Below are 19,255 nucleotides of genomic sequence, written 5' to 3' on the forward strand. Positions count from 1 at the left end.
GACGTCACGAATGAACCAGCCTTCCATCTAATCAGTATTTTTGACCAACTCTTCCTTTTCCGCGTTATCTGGCAGGACCGGGCGGTAGTTCACCAAATTTGTGATCCGAACGCGTTGTTAATTAATTTATTTTCCGTGTTTTTTAAGTTTCAACCAATTCCAAACCTATTTTCATCATGCTTTCTCGATTTGTGTCATCTCAACTCCTCAACACCGTATCAAAGAATGGAAAACAGTTCTCAACTTCAGCCAAGGTTTGTCTCGCACTTCTCCCTTACTAAATTCATCCTTGAGGTCAGAGCATGGAATTTGTGTGAGGCTAGTCTTTAAAGTGTTTGTTCTATAACACTGCGACTTTAATCAATCCATATATTTTCTGATAACAACATATACCAACACTTTCTCAGATACAAAACCGGGCAACATTAATAATTGATGCATGGTCAGAGTCATCAGCGCATGGGGTGCGATCATGAGATGTTAGTTGATATAAGTATGGAGAAAATACAGAAGATAAGGCCAAATCAAGCAACGATCACTTCTATGCCAAAGCAAGCAACCTGTGGTCTAATGATAGTTACGCTCTCTGAATTTTATGTACCATGAAACAGAATCTGCACCTTGCGGCCTTGTTGTATTTGGGTAAATGGGCTGATTTTCAACTTAGTATCAGGATTTATTCTCATGATGGCTTCTGTGAAAATACCCTATACTTTTAGGATATACAATGTGGGTAGCCATGGTTGCAGTGAATATATCTGGGTGGGAGGCCTTGCTCTTTACTTAGGGATGCACCAAGTTCTTTGGAAGAAGAATTATGTTTTCGCAATCTTAGCCTCAAAATTTTCTCGGTTCAGAGGCCAAAGGATCAAAATTATGTGTTCACCAGAAAAGTTATGTTAAACAGTTGGGGTGGAAATTGTTCTTGAGTTGCGATCAAATTGTGGGGTTGCCGCAAAAATTGCGGAGGCTGAGAATTTTTTCTTCTTTTTTTTACGTTTTCTGTTTTTAGAAGTTCAACTCTCATGAAGTATTGCGACTTTGTCACACATTCTAAAATTGTCAAAAAATTCAACAAATATTTGAACAGTGCATTGTGTTGCCCTTTTTCCGAGAACCCAGAATATTCCCGGTGCGCAGAAAAATTTGCACCCCTGAAAAGCAGTATGTTTTACCGTGTTTCCTCATTTTCTTCCTCAGAAAATGTCAATTAGTAAGTTCTCATCATCAGAACGATTTCCTCAAACACTCACCATTTCTTTTCGCTACGTGCGAGCCAGGGTTTATGCACTCGAGTATTTTCTGTACTCGCGCGTCCCTCTTTAAGTTGCTTTTTCCCTTCTCCCTTCTAAAAAATTGGGACAGTTTGATGGCAGGAAATACCTTCGAACTTACCAAGGGTCAGTGGTCTCACGCTTGCCACTTGCCCCAAAAATATCTAGCTCTGCCCAAACCTTTAAGTGTTCAATTAAGGTTTACAACTCTGATGTTTTTGAATGATTTTTTTACATGCTAATGCTTGCATGATTGTCAAAAAATTTCCAGTGATAAAATATTTCAGCAACTGTTTTGACTCCCCTTTTTTTTCATTCAAGTAAAGCAGTGTTGTAGAAGAGGAATAAGTTTAATTTTTATCAAGGTATATTTCAAAAGCCACTGAGAAAATCCTCAATAGTTACAAGAGCATAGTAAATGATCAAGTCTGATCTATAGTCTTACAATAAACTGCATTAACACCCAGACTTCTTGTGGAATATATTTTTCTTAACAACTCTCACAACAACCAATTACGTACTTAACATGTTTGAAAACACGTGGATGCTTCAATTTTCACTCTACTTTTAAAAAACAACATCTATTGTCCAACCTGGCTTTCCTCTCTTTATGGGAAAAAGTCAACCTTCCTCATCAAACACAGCACAAAAAAGAGTCGAGAAAAATCTAATTTTTACCTTAGTAGTGTTGGAATAATTCATTGATGTGAGTGAATGAGGCAAACAACTGCTTAACAGACCCCTATCATGACAATACTGCCGTACTAAGAAAGAACGCCGTATGAACCCTCAGACGTTGCCAAGTTTCCTCCGATAAAAACCAAAATTACTGGGGAAATTACGAATATTATTTTCCAAAGTTTTCAGACGATTTTGTACGCAATTTAATCTAAAATGTCTGAAAATGTCAGAAAAACTATGCATGAATGTCCTCAAAAATACATATTTTAACAAGGGAAACTTGGCAACTCTCGAAGGTTCTTACGGCGTTCTTCCTTATTCCTTAGCACGGCAAAGTAGCCAAAAAGCAAAACCACGTATTTCCATTGCGATGTTTCAAAATTTCCACTACCATTATATTTTTTCGAAGCGAAATAAGCCAACTTAATAGCTTGAAATTTATCCAGAATATTCTGCTAACCCAGAAAAAAAATTATGGAAATTTTCAAGGAATTATAATAGTTAGTTTTCCAATGAAAAATTAAAGTATGATAATAAATTTGCAACGTCGCAAACGGAGGTACGTGATTTCGCACTTTGGCCATCGATGAGACTTCCATACCTTTAGATTTAAGACCGAGGAGATGATAAAACTAAGCATGCCAAAGAAGCATAAATACCAGGCCTTATCTGATTTCCATTTTTAAGTGGGCGTTTTTTATGGGCTGGAATGCTACAAAATTGTTGAGTGGTGCAGATGTAGTCTAGTCAGTGTCTATTCCTGTAGAAAAATTTGAATTTTTTGGGAGCTAAGTTTTCTCGAGAAAAAGTCCACGTCATCTTTGCTAATTTTAGGACCATGCAGGTACTGATTTTATTTACTTTCGTTCCGTCTTCATTTGAAAAGATATAACGACTTCATAATACTGCTAAACAGAAGGACAAATACGATCTCAGCATCTTAAAATGCAGCTCTGTGAAAGTTCTATGAAGGAATATTTTCATGGAGTCACGCGTGAGTTGGTCAAAAATAAATAGAACAGAGCACTTCTTTTCGAATGTGGGTCCTCTTTCGTCAGATATACTTCCAGTTTTGAGCTCATCGAATTTCTGGACTCGGAAATTCGCCTACCATGAAACCGTGATCGTTTTGGGTCCTTGAAGTTACTGGAGCAACAACTGGAACAGTTTTGTGACAAATAACTCGTGTTTCCTTTGTTCCAAAAACCTATCTGCATCCGTTGAACTTACGGGCTAGGTCTGTACAGGAGCTGGCATTCTGATATTGCCCTTTTTACGATCTGCGGGTTGCGGTGAACAAGAGGCACGGCGCGGCGAGCGAGTTGGAGAAATTCCCTAAAAGTCACAACCTTTATCCAGAAATTGAGGTTTTTGCGGAAATTTTGAGTAATTGAAATGCCCTCGGTTGTCCCCCTAATCTTCAGGTGAATCGTTCATAAACCTCGATTTTTAGGAGTAAGGAAATGGTTGGTATCGCATAAATAATAAGCGAAATGGCTAACTTTTCAGCCGAACCTGAACCTGAATCCTTCATCCATCGAATGTGGAGCTAAACGCCCAAGTTTTGTTAAAATTTCGGCAAGTATCTGTTTAGCTTCGTCAAGTTGTCATCGTTAGCTGGGTTTGGTTTGGATAGGCAACTAAACCAACTGCCTGGCAATGCGGAGAGCATCATCGGGATTTGAAGGCGCTCCGAGCCGTAGCGCTGCTTTTGAAGTCCTTCACCAATGAGACCTTTACTATGTCGATGCACATTATTGTAATAGGTCTCTGGACATAGTATGAATTAAAGCGGTGCGCAACATGTTTCTCATTAATCTCGTGGAAATAACAGGCGTGTTTTCTATGAAAAAAAAACTGAAAGGTGCCTTTTTTGGCTATATTATGGAGTGTTTGCAAAAATTTCACGCCTAAAATCGTGCAGGCTTTCTTCGAAAATGTAGCTGCCATGATCGAAGTTCAAAGAATATCTCTCTTTCGTTTAAGTTGGTTCAAACACTGTAATGAGAACAGTTTTGAATAAAACTAACATTCATATATGAATCGGGTTCAAAGTTAGGACCGCAGGTTGGAAAAATACCATTTGCTTCGTACCGAATTCGGCCGATTCATCAGGTTGTTCGGGAGAGTGAATAATAGGAGAGCCCGTTTTCAAAGGAGGCGTATTGGAGCAATTTTCACGTCGGCGAAAAAGATAGTCACCGCACAATGGATCGAGTCAATTAGAGAGGTCGGACCTGAAATTTTTGACTAAAACTGCGAATTTTGATGTCTAATTTGTCACTTTTTAAATTTTAAGAGGTGATTCCTGAAGAAAATGACACGAGGAAACTAATAGCACCACCTTTAGAACCTCAAGTTCAGAGTTTCAAAGAGTCATAAGCTTTAAAGTTTCCAAATTTTGTCCGACCTCTCATATTGGCTCTACTATTGACTCGATCCACCATGCGCCGCCCGCGTATAAATTTCGGTCCTTTGACTGGTTTTCATCGTAACCGTCTAAAACTGGTTTTTCATCGCTGGCTGTGTCCTTCCCCCCATTTATTCTGCCGTGCTAAGGAAGAACGCCGTATGAACATCCTAGAGTTGCCAAATTTCCCTTGATGAAATGTGTATTTTTATGCACTTTAAGCATATTTCTGAAATTTTCAGATATTTTAGATTAAATTGCGTACTACAAAATTGTTTGGGAATTTTAAGGGAAAATATTTACAATTTTCCCAGTCAATTCGGTTTTTATCCTAGGAAATCCGTCAACGTCTGAAGGCTCAACGGCGTTTTTCGTATTAGCCATCTCGTAGCGAGACGTCCGCAAATCGCCTCTCTCAGGTTTTTAAGTTTTTCTCGAGTTTTTAGTATCGTAAGTATGATCGATTTATACCTATTTGGGAATAATTGTTGGTTTTTTTTCGTGGATTTCAGAACAAGGCTCGCGTGGCAGTCGCCGGAGCAAGCGGCGGGATCGGTCAGCCGTTGTCGCTTCTGTTGAAGCAGTCCCCGTTGGTCTCCGAGTTGTCTCTGTACGACATCGTCCACGCCCCAGGAGTCGCCGCCGATCTGAGCCACATCGAAACTAAGGCCAAGGTCACCGGCTACAATGGAAACGAACAAATGGCCGTAAGTATCCGGAATCAATGGTCCAGCCACCACAGTAAAACTTCACGTTTTCTGTATGAATCACTTTCCCGCGAATGAATTGCGATTTTGGAGAACTCCTAGTGTTCCGTACTAACAAGTCATAGGCAAATCCGGAGGGGGAGGGGGCCGGCCCCACCCCCTAAGAGGAGTGAGAAAATGGAGAAAAGGGAAGAAACGGAGGTGAAAAGAAGGGAGGAGGCTCATATTTCGCACTTAAGTATTTATGAAAAACTTGACTCGAACTGCATATTTAATGCTCTAAAATTTCAAAAATTTTCTGGGGAAGCCCCTCCCCCCTCCCGTTCGAGGTGTCTGCATCCGCCTAAGTGACATTGTGACTAGTTACGTGGGTACCTTAATGAGACATGGATTCTGAGCGTGGCTCACTGAATTTTACGAGGATGATAGGGAGGTCGGAAGGGTGTAGTGCAGTCATACACAAGCTTCCATTTAAAGTAGGAAAACAATTTTCACAACTATATTTTAGGCTTCCCAAGACAAAGCTTTCCCTGTTTTGCCTAAAAAATCTGTGAAGGGGGGGGGGGGGGGGTTCGCGCATAATTCCGAAGGGGCCGTCTTGAGGGTGGGTGTCTTTCAATGGGGAGGGGAGGGGTTTGAAATTATTGTTTTACTACTAAATTATTTTTTTTCCACTAATGTGAAAAAATGCCGGAAACAATCGGTCAGTATAGGTAAAACTATCGAATCACTTGAATGTCATTCAGTTAAGAAGGTTTCCATTGAATGTCGTGTCACCTATCTCAGATTACGTCATACGTGTCTCAAATATTCCCTTCTCCTTATCTCTTCCTTTCTCGTTTTTTTCTTCTCGAGCGCGTCAAATGATCTATTCTTATCTGCATATTGAGGTTTCGATAACATGTAGTACCCCAAGTGTAGCTTGACCCAGACCCAGAGATATAGCAAACTTGCAATGGCTCTGGTTTGTTGAGATGCTTTGATCAGAGTCTTGCCGTGTCCGCTAAAAAAATAAGGAGGCGAATAGGCAGGACATTTTTTAACTCGAAAGTACTCTCATTGTTCTATAATATGAACGTATTTATGCCGAAAGGAACTATGTCCCACGCAAACCCGATGCACATAGTTCCTTTTAGCATAAATACGTCCATATTATACTATTGGCAAAGATGCACTCAGTTGTCCAAAAAAAAAAAAAAAAAAAAAAAAAAAAAAAATGGAGTGAGCTCTCCTAGGATGTCAAGCTAGTGCGGGATCAATTCAAGAGATACGTATCCCGTTTTTATTTTACAACTACCTACTAGAAATCCCAATCAATCGGGTAATATCGACCCAACTATCTCTTCTGGGGAAGTTGTAGTGCCGGTACACACTAGCTTCAGATACAGGTGTAGAATACATCGTGAAAAAAAAAAATCAGGCATCAAATTGAAGAAAAAGGGAGAAAAATCGAGTATTAAGACAGCCGAAGATAGGCTGATGCATTCGGGCCTTGTTTTTTTAACTTTTCTCCCGAATCGAAGCGACGTCAGTACATCACCGACCCCTCACTGGTAACTTAGAGCGATTGCGAGTTCACGCGTCGCGCCTTCAATTTTGTAGATGCAACACGGGCATCCATCAAGCACGAATAGTTGTATCTCTGCGCCGTCGTCAACCCGCGTCGTTTCCCTCTTTCTATTTCCATTCTGTGGTTGTGGTTGTTTCCGTTGGCCTTATTCGTAGTGGTGCTGCAAGGACTACGTGCAGGGATGCAGAAACTACCATAGGGTTCCCCTATTTTAACTTTTAAGTTTTCGAAGAATTTTGCCCGACACATAAAGCAACGCGGTCGGCAGTCGAGTTCCCTCAAAACAGCGCGCTTGACAGTTAGGTTCCCTCAAAGTAGCGCACTCAACAGCCAAGTTCCCCCTAAACCCTTAAACAAAAGGAAAAGAAAACCTCCCAAGGTTCTCCCAATTTTTTCGTCCTCACATGGGTTCCCCCATTTTTCTTTCGCGCGAACGGCCGGTCGCGTGGTTGGGAAGTTTCTGCACCCTCGGCTTAATCATTAGTTTTCGTGGCAACCCATGTTGTTTCTAGCTACTCAAAAATCGAGTGAGTTTGAGCGAATGCCATTCAGGTATGGTCAGTGCTCGTCAAAATTAGCATCCGAAAACATAGGTCACGATCAGGCACGGTCTCCGAGCCAGAGATGCGCCCGTCAATTAAAGTTGCCTTGAAGCCAACACATTGTTGCTTCGTTTATTTTTATTTTGTAGGTCATACATCTTCTTCAAAAATCAATCAGTGGGGGATATTTTGTTTACCTCCCCCCTCCCCTCCTTCTCGCGCTAATTTATCTACACGACGGCCAGATTATTCAGCGGTCGCTAAAAGCTAAAATCACATAATATTCCTCTTTTATGTGACATGAAATTGAAGGATCACCAAGCTTTCGCTTTTAAACGCTGGGAAGATCTCATACAAAGTACAACATATCATAGTCAAGATAAGACGATGAATGAGGGGGTTTGAAATTGATCTGAGGGCTTTCCAAGTATTATTCGTAAGTCCCTTGGGGGGAGGGGGGGGGCTGTCTACGTTAGCCTTCCCGGGTCTAACGAGGGGTGGAGGGAGAGGGGTTAAGTCTAGTTATGATAAGATTTACACCCAAAGAAACCTTATGTTTTGTTACCACCAAGAATTTTTCTAGCTATTTTTTCAGACTTTCTCTGTTATTTTCTGAAAGGGGGGGGGGGGGGAGGGTGTATGGTATCAGATCAGGCTTTCGTAATTTAATGATGGAGGGCGATAGGTTGTATTACGAGTGCCTTACAGGTGAGAGGGTTTGAAAGTCTGCCAAAATATCTTCCATATTACTTGAATGGATTCAAATTACTCAACCTGGGAGGTAAAAAGAAGAAGAGCCTTTTCATGAAATGCAATTTTTTGTGCATGTTGCTAATCTATAATAGAGAGGAATAAATCGGGGGGAAATTAGTGCTGATCCCAGATATTAACTTTTGCTTCTTCTGCATATTAGTCTCTACCCTTCACGGCTACGAAATATTTATTACGTAATTGCCAAATCCGTAGAGTTTCCATTTCTGAAAATATTGCAAGGTTGCCACAGTCAGGGAAATCGGGAAATGTCAGGGAATTTTGAAAAGCCAGGGAAAACCGGGAAATGTCAGGGAAAATTTGTTAAATCACCTTCATTTGCTTTCTAGAATGGGTTTGAGATTTTGAACAAGAAATTTTGCCTGAAAACTGTTTTCAATTACGCCTTCTTAACCATCCGTCCTATCTTCAATTGTCAGGGAATTTCACCAAAATGTCAGGAAATGTCAGGGAATTTCATTTTCTAAATTCTGTGGCAACCCTATATTTGGAACCACCCCCCCCCCCCCCCCCCCCTTATTTGATGATGGGAAGAAGAGCGAATTGGTAGATTGTCGTTGGACTTGTCAAAATCCAAGTTCTATGCTTTATGGGAAAAATTCCGTCGCATCCGTGACTTGAGAGTGAAAATTGAGAAAAATGTATTGATAGAGATTGCTGCAGCTACGTGGGAACGTGGGGTACCTATGTGGATCTAGGGCATGGTGGCGTAGCGCACGGCCGCACGTAGCGCCCAACCGGCGGTGAGCCAAAGTGGCGCCATCAAAATTCAACACTTCCAAAATAATTTCGCCCCCCCCCCCCCCCCCGCTCTTCTCTTCCGACCCTTCAGCTACTCCTCATTCACCGTTCTGTGATTCCCGAGATCTCAAGGGGAAGTAGGAGGGGGCTAAGCGGGATGACCTTGACTGACGCTTAACTTTCGAAAGAAAATTCAACGGGAAAAAATCTGAAAATTCTCATAGTACTCCCTCATTCATTGTCTTGGAGATATGCAAAGGGCCCCTAAGACGGAAACAAAAACTGTTCACTATGCTGCCGTGTTAAGTAAAAACGTCGTATAAGCATTCGAGTGTTGCCAAATTTCTTCTTTGAAAGTATTCATTTTTGAAGAAAGTTCTAAGTATTTTTCCTTTGAATTGGCAGACTTTTCGATCAAATTACGAACGAAATCCTCTGAAAAATTTGAGGAGAAATATTCCCAGATTTTCCTGAAAATTCGTGATTTGTTGAAAGAAATTTGGCAATGCTTGATGACTCTTATGGTGTTTTTACTTAGCACGGCAGTGTAGGAGAAAAGTCAATTCAGGGTCAAAAATAATAATTTTCAGTTTTCCATGCTATAACTTTTGAACACGGAAAAAGGCAAACACCGTGTGCAACCTTCAAGTTTGCACACAAGCACCTCAGTGTGGCCACCGTCAGTGAAAAATCAGGGGAAAATTATTGGTCGTGAGAAACCGGAAAAAAATCGGGGATTTAGAGTTTATGCCCCAAAAGTTCAAGAATACTAGCAACTGCGAAAATGGCAACTTTCTTTAGTCTCAGCTCTCAGCTCATCTTGAAGCTGGATCAGAAAATCTTAAAATTTTTCCATTCCGTGTTGTCTCAGGAGAGCTCCCTCAAAATTAGTCTGAGAATACCTGGAAAAATCAGGAATACCAATTCCAAATTCCAGTGGCCACCTTGGGTCATTCGGTGAAATATTTGGAGTCGCCGTCATCATTTCCGAAAATTAGAGAAAAAAATGAAAAATCTTGAATTAAAAAATCGACAATTTTGTCAAATTTTTATGAAATTTTTTCTCCCCAAAATTTTAGTATCAAAACTTTTAAGAGTAAATTCATACGTTTTATTTTATGCAGACTGTGTATTTAATTTAAGCCCTTGTCAACTCAAGAAATGTCATCATGTTTTTTATCACCCTCCAAACGTGTTACTTTAAAGTTCTTTTTCTCTATTTAAGAGCAAGCAATTGGTGAAAAGTCGAAAATCTGCTTTTAATTTTTGAGTGGTGCATGCGTTGAAGAGCTTCAATTAATTCCTTTTTATCCTTATTTGTAGGATGCATTCAAGAATGTAGATATTGTTGTTATTCCTGCCGGAGTTCCCCGAAAGCCTGGTATGACCAGAGATGATCTGTTCAACACAAATGCTTCAATTGTTGCATCAATTGTCAAAGCTGTAGGTGAAAACTCTCCAAAAGCATTTATCGCCATCATTTCCAACCCCGTGAGTATTTGTTTTTTTCTCTCTCTTCTTAGCTTGTCAGCATATTATTCTGTCTGAAATGTCATAATTTAAGCAATAGTCGCTTGTCAAATTATTATTCAATAATCATAGAAAAATGAAAATAGGCAGTCAGAAAATTTTTCCAGATCTTCCATTTTTTTATCTGGAAAAACACCAAGCTTCATAAGTGTAAGAACAAACCTCCAGAAGTGATCATGTAATTAGAAATTATGCTAATGTACAGACAAAACGAGGAGTAAGCTCTTAAATATAATTTTCATTTACCTGTATTGTGCTGAAATATGCAATGAAACATCATTCTTGCTAGAAGACCTGAATTGCTCTCTTATACTTGAAGGGGCTGCCAGTTATATGTTACCATCCGTTATCATCCATAAAAGCATTGAAAGAAGAAAAATTGGTATATTAGGATCAAAGAGTAGACCATGGCCTTTGCCTGTGTAAGACTCTCCCGCTTGAATTAAGAGATGAAAATGGTTTCCTTTTCATTAGGTCCAGATTGTTTACATGGATTAAGGATTATATGGATTACATGGAGTAGCTTTATAGTTTAAAATATAATTTTCACCAACATTATATACATTATTGTTCCTCTGTTATTAGTTGCATGTCTTTTTATGCATTCTTTCGTTTGTAAATTTTCATTCAACACTCACATTTTACCTTCTATTTTTAGGTTAACAGCACTGTTCCTATTGCCGCAGAGGTTTTGAAGAAATTAGGAGTATATGACCCCAAGAGGCTGTTTGGTGTGACCACACTCGATATTGTGAGGGCTAACACTTTCATTGCTGAAGCTAAGGTATGCCAAAAATATTTTTGATCTCACCTCTGTCAATTTGCTCTTAAAAATGTTAGGTTTAAAACAACATTTTCCAATAATCAGGATTGTTAAAAGTTACCAATCAGAGAAACAAGTAAATTTTAAATGGAAACAAAATTCTGTGTTGTCAACAATTATTTTGTCATCTCCTTAACAGCCCATTACGTCTGGGACCTCATGTTACTAACAAGTGTTAGTTGGAACAGTTATCAAAAGTTTCTTTGGGTACAGTTTTGACTTCATAATATTTTGTTGTTGGAAAAATTCAAGAAGAAAATCTGTATGCTAAAGGTTCTCAATAAGTTTCTTATCCTCTGAAGCATTTTACATTAGTACAAATTACCTATCCAACTGGTAGAAGTTCATTTTTGTGAAAGATTTAATTAAGGGCCTCTAGACAAGGTATGAATTAAAGCACTACATATATGCAACATGTTTCCTCACAAAAATTTCATTAGGAAAACAAATCACACAACAGAAAGTCCAGAAATCAACTCCTAAACTTGATACAAGTGTTTAAAATTAACAAAAGGCAAAAGTATGAATGAAGTCATAGTATATCTAACTTTCATTTGATCCATGTTAAAAATACTTGCCAATATCTTGCTCAGGAATTGATAATCAAACTTCTGTCGTGTGAATCATTTTCTATGCAAGATTTGCAAGAGCTATCGTGGGACTTTTTTTCTAAATTAGCCCTTGTGTTGCTGCCAATGTGAAAGTTTATTTCACTTGTTGAGCTCTGACTCTTGACTACTTAGATGAAACATTACTCAGTTCATCCCTCTTTTTAATTGATGATGATATTCTCAGAGGAGTAATTTAATTGATGATTGTTTTTTGCTTTGTCAATCAGGGTCTTGATCCAGCAACCACACATGTACCTGTTATTGGTGGTCACTCAGGTGTCACTATTATTCCAGTCATCTCTCAAGCGAAACCCTCAGTCAGTTTCCCTCAGCCGGAGTTAGATAAACTTACTGTCCGCATCCAAGTAAGTATTCAATACAATTTCATGTTTGATTTGATTTTTATTTTTCCAACTTTTTCATTTATAATCAACAATCCTTGTGCAATCCTTCAACTTCTCCAGTTGTGGAAAAATTAGAGTACAAAGTGAGTCTAATGTACTTAAGAAATGAAAATAAGGTTTTAGAGGTAAAAAATTGATTTTTTTTTTTTTTTTTTTTTTTTTTTTTTTTAGTATCAGCCCTTGGAACGGAATCACTACTTCTTAAGGGTTAGGCTCTATCTTTTAGTTCAGCTCTCTGTTGAAAGGGGCAGTGACAGTAATAGATCTATTTCGGTCCAAATAGATTTTCTGCATTATTGCACTAGGCATTGAAGTATAATAATTGAATCAATGAGAATGTAAACAAACCAATTTGGAAAAATGAGCAGTATAAAGTATTAGTATTGTCTAAAGAGACAAGAAATATGTCATTTTTTTAAAACCAACTTCAAAATTCCTTGCTCCAATACCTCTAAATCAACCCAAATCAAATGCTTTGTTAGTCCACTCTGAACGTAGGTGCAAAATATAAGAACAACTGTATCCAAAGGCGCTCTTTATTCCGCTCCTTCTCGCTTCACATTTTCCATCTAATTTCAAATGTTTGTACCACTCTTTGCTTCTAGGAAGCTGGAACTGAAGTAGTGAAAGCCAAGGCTGGTGCTGGTTCAGCCACACTTTCAATGGCCTACGCTGGTGCCAAGTTTACATTCTCCTTAGCGAAGGCTTTACATGGAGAGTCCAATGTCCAAGAAATTTCCTACATTGAATCTGATGTTGTTCCAGGCGTCAAGTACTTCTCGTCACCAATTATCCTTGGTGTAAGTATATAATAGAGCTCGATGTTATTCTCTACCAAGTAAAATATTAAGAAATAAAATGCAGGAACAACCAACAATCTTGAAAAATTAAAATGAATTCAGACTCTGACCAACGGACGACGCGGTAGCAGCATCTCACAATATTCGGTTGCATTAGTCTGTCGTAAACTTAAACTAGGGCATAAAGAAGAGCTATTTCTTGTAGAAAGTGGCTCATAACTCCTTGCAAAATCGAAAAAGGCTGCTGTCATGTGTTGCAGTTTTTTACTGGAGTACGAATAACGAAATGAACACAATTTTCCACTGATCAAATCGTGATCATGATCAGTGTGTACTAACTGTCTCTAAATCTATAATGTAACTTGAAGCGAACGTCATTTTTTCAGGAAATTTCACTCGTAAAATTAATATTTTTTCAATTTTGTTTACAGAAAAATGGAGTTGAGAAGAACTTGGGATTAGGAACGCTCTCAGATTTTGAGAAGAAACTCCTGGAAACCGCCATACCTGAATTGCAGAAGAACATCAAGAAGGGTGAGGAATTTGTTGCAAAATCATAGGGAAAAACCTGTGACCTCTTAATGAAATGAAATGTGATTCCTGCTGGTGACAGCTCTATGTTGAACCGTCTTAACTGTGTACATAGGTTTTAAGCTCTCTGTAAATTGTGAATAATCGGAAAGCCAAGCTTTTAGATCTCTAAGATATTAGAGCTCTGTCCCACCAGTGTAACTGAAGGGCTACCAGATTTACCTCACCATTTAAGGCTACTTTAACTTTTAACGCTAGGCATTTTCAGAAGAATCACCTTTTACGGTCTATGAAAAACAATCATTGAGTCATTCCCAAGCTGTTAAGAATTCTTTGTTTATTTATCGCCAAACAATTATGATATGTTTTAACATTACTTTGTTGTTAGTTGTTCATTCAGTATTTTATTTAAGGTAAATGAAGACGCAAGATAATTTTAAGAAAAAACAACTTTTAACGTGCACCCAGCAGATTGTGTTAATTTTATGCTCTTATCAAGAGATTTCTCTGAAGAGTGTTTCAAGATATTTTGGTTTTAAGATATTTTTTTCATGAATTCATTGAAGAGCCTGGTAAATCTGTGTTTCAATAAAAATTGAAAAAAAAATGTCATGTTTTAATTTCTTTTCACAACTATCTAAAACATCTTTGTATGCAATCTATATCAGTAAACCATTTTTGGTATGTTATTGAAATTGATCCATTGAAAAGTAGTAATGATTGAACGATAATTACCAGAAGAGCCATGCTAAGGAAGAACGCTGTGTGAGCCATCAGACGTTGCCCAATTTCCTTTGTTAAATTACAAATTTCTAGGGACATCTGTGAATATTTTCTTTCAATTTTTAGAGAATTTGACTCGCAATTTTAGATCTAATTTATCTGAAAATTTCAAGAGAAAATATTTATAACTCTCCTCAAAAATAAACGATTTATCGGAGGAAATATGGCAACTCTCGAATTTTCATACATCATTCTTCCTTAGCATGACAGAATAGCCGTTTAGCCGAATAGCTATTTTCCATGTAAACCAATTGTAAAGGCCAACACTTTACAATTGCACAGCTGAAAAAAACCATGAGTCGGAGGACTTCAAAAGCAGAGTGAAGCGATTTAAAAGTAAAACAAGAAGTTTCCGAGTATATTTCACGTTAAAAAAATTTAAACTAATCTATATACACATAATTCAACTTAAAACAAAGGAACTTGTGACTGAATCATCATTATCAAGTCTTGAGAGTTTAGCTTGACTTGGACCATGAGTCTTTTACAGCACTAAGTTTTTTTATGTAATAGTCATGATCTTTGTAACTAGCGACTACACCATGCTCATTCACTTTCTCTTGCTCCGATGAATAGTCGATTTCATCATCCTCTAACGTAGACAGCCTGCCTCCAACAGATTGAAGAATAGCATCTGGGGCACAAATGTCCCATTTCTTGATCTGGGTTAAATGCATGTAGAGAGATGCATTTCCACTGACTACAGCAAGAGATTTGTAACCTGCAAGAGTAGAAAAAATGAATGACAAAACTGTTTGGTAGTTACGTGAAAAATTGGATTAAAAGTCCGACGAATTTTCAGTAAGCTGTTGAAAAGGTTCCATTACAGAGGAATAATCATCAAAGGACCTTGACTGATGTTTATCAGAGTTTTTGGAGCTTGCTAAAATGAGCTGTTCTGAAAAGGAGAAGCATTCTCATTTGAAGGAAAAAATGCCACGTCGTAGGATTTTTTTTTTATTTTTTGCTTCCGTACGGACTGAGTTTGATTGAAATGCACCAAGTTGCATTTTGAAGAAAAAAAGAGAGTTTAGAGTCGTTATGAATACAAAAAAATGTAAATCGTCTACTGTCAAAAATTAGAAGTCTGGGAAAGAAATTTTGAACGTGAAATAGGTAGTCGTTAGAGGTAGTCCTTAACAATGAGTTTCACAGAGGTAATAACTTGAAACCTCTTTTTTTCACTTCAAACTTAATGCGACTTAGTGCACCTCTGTTAAGCTCGGTTCATATTATTGATTCAATTCTAAAATGGCGGCAAAAAACTTCTCATTCCAGTTTTCCTCTATACAGATATGGTGGATTAATATATAAAAGTAAAAAAAATAAATAATTTTTTTCAATACTATGGAAACTTTGACAAATACATTGCATAAATTGTTTCTTTCATTTTCAACTCGAAACTTTCACTCAAAAATTAGTCTTAAAAGAATTGATTTTTTCCGAAAATGCTAAAACAAACTCAGATCTCTCGGTGACACATTTAAAATCTCAATGTCTAGACCTATTTTGAATCTAATACATCAATACCAAAAGAATATTAGATTGGGGATTGAAAAATTCATACACACAAACAGAACAACTTACCAGAGCCCCCTGCTTCAATGATCTTAGTTTCTTTGCCAAAAGCACTTTCAGCAATTTGAACTCCCTTCCCGGCATGAGAGCGAGAGATTATCACAGTTGATTTTGATTCTGGACTCTGAGGAACAGAGAGAGAGGAATGAGATGGGTCAATCTGAAGTAATCAACTTTACTTAAAATAATTTTGAAACTCGAAATTTAATTGTTTTAATCTAATATTCTGCTCCAATAAAAATCCAATGCTTAAAGGGATATGTGCACCTAAGTGGAGCACATAAGCTAGTGCATGCTTGATACTGTGCAATCTCATAGGTTGTTCAAGCGCCCATCGTTTAAAAAAAAGAAAAAAAAATATTCAATTGAAGACAGTCACCGTCTTCACATATTTTAGAATTCAAGTGGTCTTCAACAACATATTGATTGCTGAAGTCCAAGAATGTGTATCTCAATAGTTAACATTTCAAAATCTTCAATTATTAAGATTTGTTTGAATTTGATGGTGCTCATTGAATTGTTGAGGATAAAACTTTTTCTTACCAATGTTACTGTAGACTTTCATTCTTTTAAAAAATTGTACTTAAAAGAAAAGAAAAGTCTGCAGTAAAATGAATAAGGAAAAGTTATATCTATTAACAAATCAATTATGTTCCTTTTTCAAACTTAACAAAATACCTCCTCAAAATTGTCTGAAACAGTTTACATGAATGAAGAAAATTCTCTTTATGAAAATTAAGAAAAATTATGAAAAATAATTTTCTTTCTAAAAAATAAAACAGCGATTTACAGCATCACAATGAAGGATGTTCATTTTTAGATTTTTGTCATCTAAATCTAAATGAAATAAAGGCCTCTTAATCAAATGCTCAGTGGTTGCATAAATGAAGCTACATTAAATCTAGAATAAGAAAAAAAAAGAGGAAATATCTTGAACGATTAACAGAAAAATCCTATCGGTAAGACATGTACCTTCCTGGTGGCTAAAAGGCCTGTAAGACTTGTTGATCTACCATGTTCCAGCCAAGCCCAATAAGTTACAGGTTCTTTCTCTAATGGTTTATGGATTACGCCAATTATCGGTTTCCCTCTGAATACAACGCAAACCATTGTTGTGACATACTGCGGCAGATTTTCTGAAACAAACAAATCACAAGTTATTCCGATACCAACTTCCTTTTTTTTGGGGGGGGGGGGGGGGGTTAATTCAAATAGCCCTTGAGGGCTAATCTCATCTAACTGCTGATCCACCAGCTAAGCTCAACTCTAAAGATACTGAGTAAACGAGGTTCTTTTGAGATAAAGGCATAAAGCATGCCTGGACTGACAAGTTACCGTAAAAAAATCATTTGTATCAAAAGCTCCAACCTGCTTTCTTTAACATCAAACAAATTTTCCTCGAAATCTCAAACATGGAACACCATCGTTTCATCGGTTTTAGTATGCAAATATTCTGACTAACTAGGCAAGTTCTTTAAACACATGTCAACCAATTAAATTAAGAATATATTAAAAAATATTTCATTACAAAATATTAAACAATATTTAAGGAAAAAAAAAATATTAAGTACCTGTGTACTCTTGGGTGGCATCTAATGGATCAATCCACACCATCAAATCTTCGGTGAACACTTCTGAGTCAACAAGCCTTGATAACCCTTCTTTGGAAGCGGGATCCAAATCAAGCACAGGTTGAGTGTTGTCGCAGAGTTTTGAACTTTCTTGTTCTTCAGACACTACCTAAAATTAGAAGAGCAAATGGATGCAATTAACTTCTATTACAAGAATTCAGGCCCAATTATGTTTAATCGATATTAAGGAAAAATAAAAAATACTGGGAGAGAGGATGATTAAGCTGAAAATGCACCTACAGGATAGAACTGTCACAATTGATAATCCATTATTGGAACATACCTAGAACACATCTCAGATGAGTTAGCATTCGTTTACTTTCAGCCATCATGCTTGATCGACCAATTTACATAGCTGCGCATGCTAGCATCATCACCTTTAATTGCTGTTTCATGGTGGCTCAACAGCTGTCAGCAAATGGTAAGTGAACAACTGCTAAATTATCCGACAAAAGCTCTGTTACACTGAAGCTACGAACAGACTCAGGGGCAAACTGGTGCAAGAGAGGAGGAGCGAGGGGGAAATCATCCCCAGAACTATAAGCAAAAGAACCCTACAGAGGCCCCCAATCGTTAGACGACTTTTTCCAGCCTTTTATAAAAAATTTCGCAAAGCCCATCTTATGTAAAACTTTCCTCCGCTCCGCATTAGAGGGAGCCTTTGATCTTGGTGACCCCACCCAGAAAATTAGGAAAAAGTCGGCCTCTGGTTAGATTTGGGGGGTGCTTTAAAGAATGTAGCCAAGGGTGGCAAATTTAATTTTTTTTTTTTTGGGGGGGGGGGAGGGGTAGTCCTTAGGAATTGGTACATTTTTCTTGTTGGACATTTCAATGGTTCATAAGATCATAGAAGGAGAAAGAAAGGCAATGACTTTTGAAAACGAGAGGCAGTCATTATGGAGACCGCCATATTTAAAGTATGAGAAAAAATTGTAATTGTTGACTTACTTTCAAGTGAGGAAACGTGTGAGTTAGACCGAAGAACATGATGCAATGTGATGATGAATCTGCATTGGTTACTAACATTTCAGCTCCTTCTTTCGTTTTCCCTTTGCTGTGTTTATTTAAAGTCATCTCTTCTCGAACTAGTTTCACTTGCTTACCACCTTTTTCTGCTACCTCAATTGCAGTGATGAGCAGTTTTCGAAGGTTGACTACATTCTTCTTTTCTGAACGATTCAGGGAATTTGAACTAAATATGTAAATATAAAACAAAATGAGGGTGGCAATAATGACGCATACACCAAAGGTGTTCAAACGGACTGTGCCACTGAAATTCATTGTGGGCTAATACCGGTGGAAGTCACATATGATAAAAGTTTAACAGAGGTACGTAATGAGAGGATGGTGTCCTCGTGTCACTACAAATTTCAATAAGTGTTTCTTCCCTCTTTTGAGGAGCAACAGCTCCTGGACTTGGTGATCTGACGGTAGCTCTTCAGAGTCTGAAATGCGAAGTGAAAACGCATATTGTTTTTCAAGGCAAATTGCTTGTTTGAGTTGGGTTCCTCCAAATTGGAGAACTTAGTAGATTAAGACGAGGAAAAAATATGTTGTCCTTATCCAGTAACCGATGACAGCTAGAGAGTTCCACAGTTGGAAGATCCTTCGGAAATGTTGCCTTTAAATTTTTGTTGAGGATCAGAGATATTACTTTAAATTTCCAGAACTTTTGAAAAAACCAAAAAATGACCCACATATGGGCCAGGGGCCAGAGAGAGAACGAAACTAACGGCAGCCCGAGATAACTTGAACTTGAAACAAAAACACCGAAAACATATGCTCGCACTCGTAAAATGGCAAAAAAACAATAGCAAAGTAGAAAAATCAAAGCAAAGTGAAGTTAGGTTAGGTTGCTCCCATTATTC

General features: G+C 37.8%; 2 protein-coding genes across 3 annotated transcripts; one reads left to right on the forward strand and one right to left on the reverse strand.

Annotated features, from left to right (window-relative positions):
- The first annotated feature begins 56 nt into the window (after positions 1-56).
- On the forward strand, positions 57-13,926 carry Mdh2 (malate dehydrogenase 2). 2 transcript variants are annotated; one of them, XM_019049265.2, is made up of 7 exons: positions 57-254; positions 4,878-5,072; positions 10,020-10,187; positions 10,885-11,010; positions 11,888-12,025; positions 12,670-12,864; positions 13,296-13,926. In XM_019049265.2, the coding sequence occupies exons 1-7, from the start codon at positions 177-179 to the stop codon at positions 13,422-13,424; spliced, it is 1,029 nt and encodes a 342-aa protein (XP_018904810.1). In that variant the 5' UTR covers positions 57-176; the 3' UTR covers positions 13,425-13,926. The 2 variants fall into 2 exon arrangements, with proteins under 2 accessions (XP_018904810.1, XP_018904817.1); XM_019049272.2 differs by lacking the exon at positions 57-254 and adding an exon at positions 2,650-2,799.
- Positions 13,927-14,507: 581 nt separating this feature from the next.
- LOC109035571 (putative inositol monophosphatase 3) lies at positions 14,508-19,235 on the reverse strand. Its single transcript, XM_019049253.2, has 5 exons — positions 18,336-19,235; positions 17,328-17,496; positions 16,729-16,892; positions 15,766-15,880; positions 14,508-14,899 (listed from the first exon to the last, which is right to left on the reverse strand). Exons 1-5 carry the CDS (start codon positions 18,666-18,668, stop codon positions 14,637-14,639), a joined length of 1,044 nt encoding a protein of 347 aa, XP_018904798.1. The 5' UTR covers positions 18,669-19,235; the 3' UTR covers positions 14,508-14,636.
- Between the last annotated feature and the right edge of the window lie 20 nt (positions 19,236-19,255).

The sequence above is a fragment of the Bemisia tabaci genome, chromosome 4 (genome assembly GCF_918797505.1).
Source record: "Bemisia tabaci chromosome 4, PGI_BMITA_v3".
NCBI classification, from domain to species: domain Eukaryota; kingdom Metazoa; phylum Arthropoda; class Insecta; order Hemiptera; family Aleyrodidae; genus Bemisia; species Bemisia tabaci.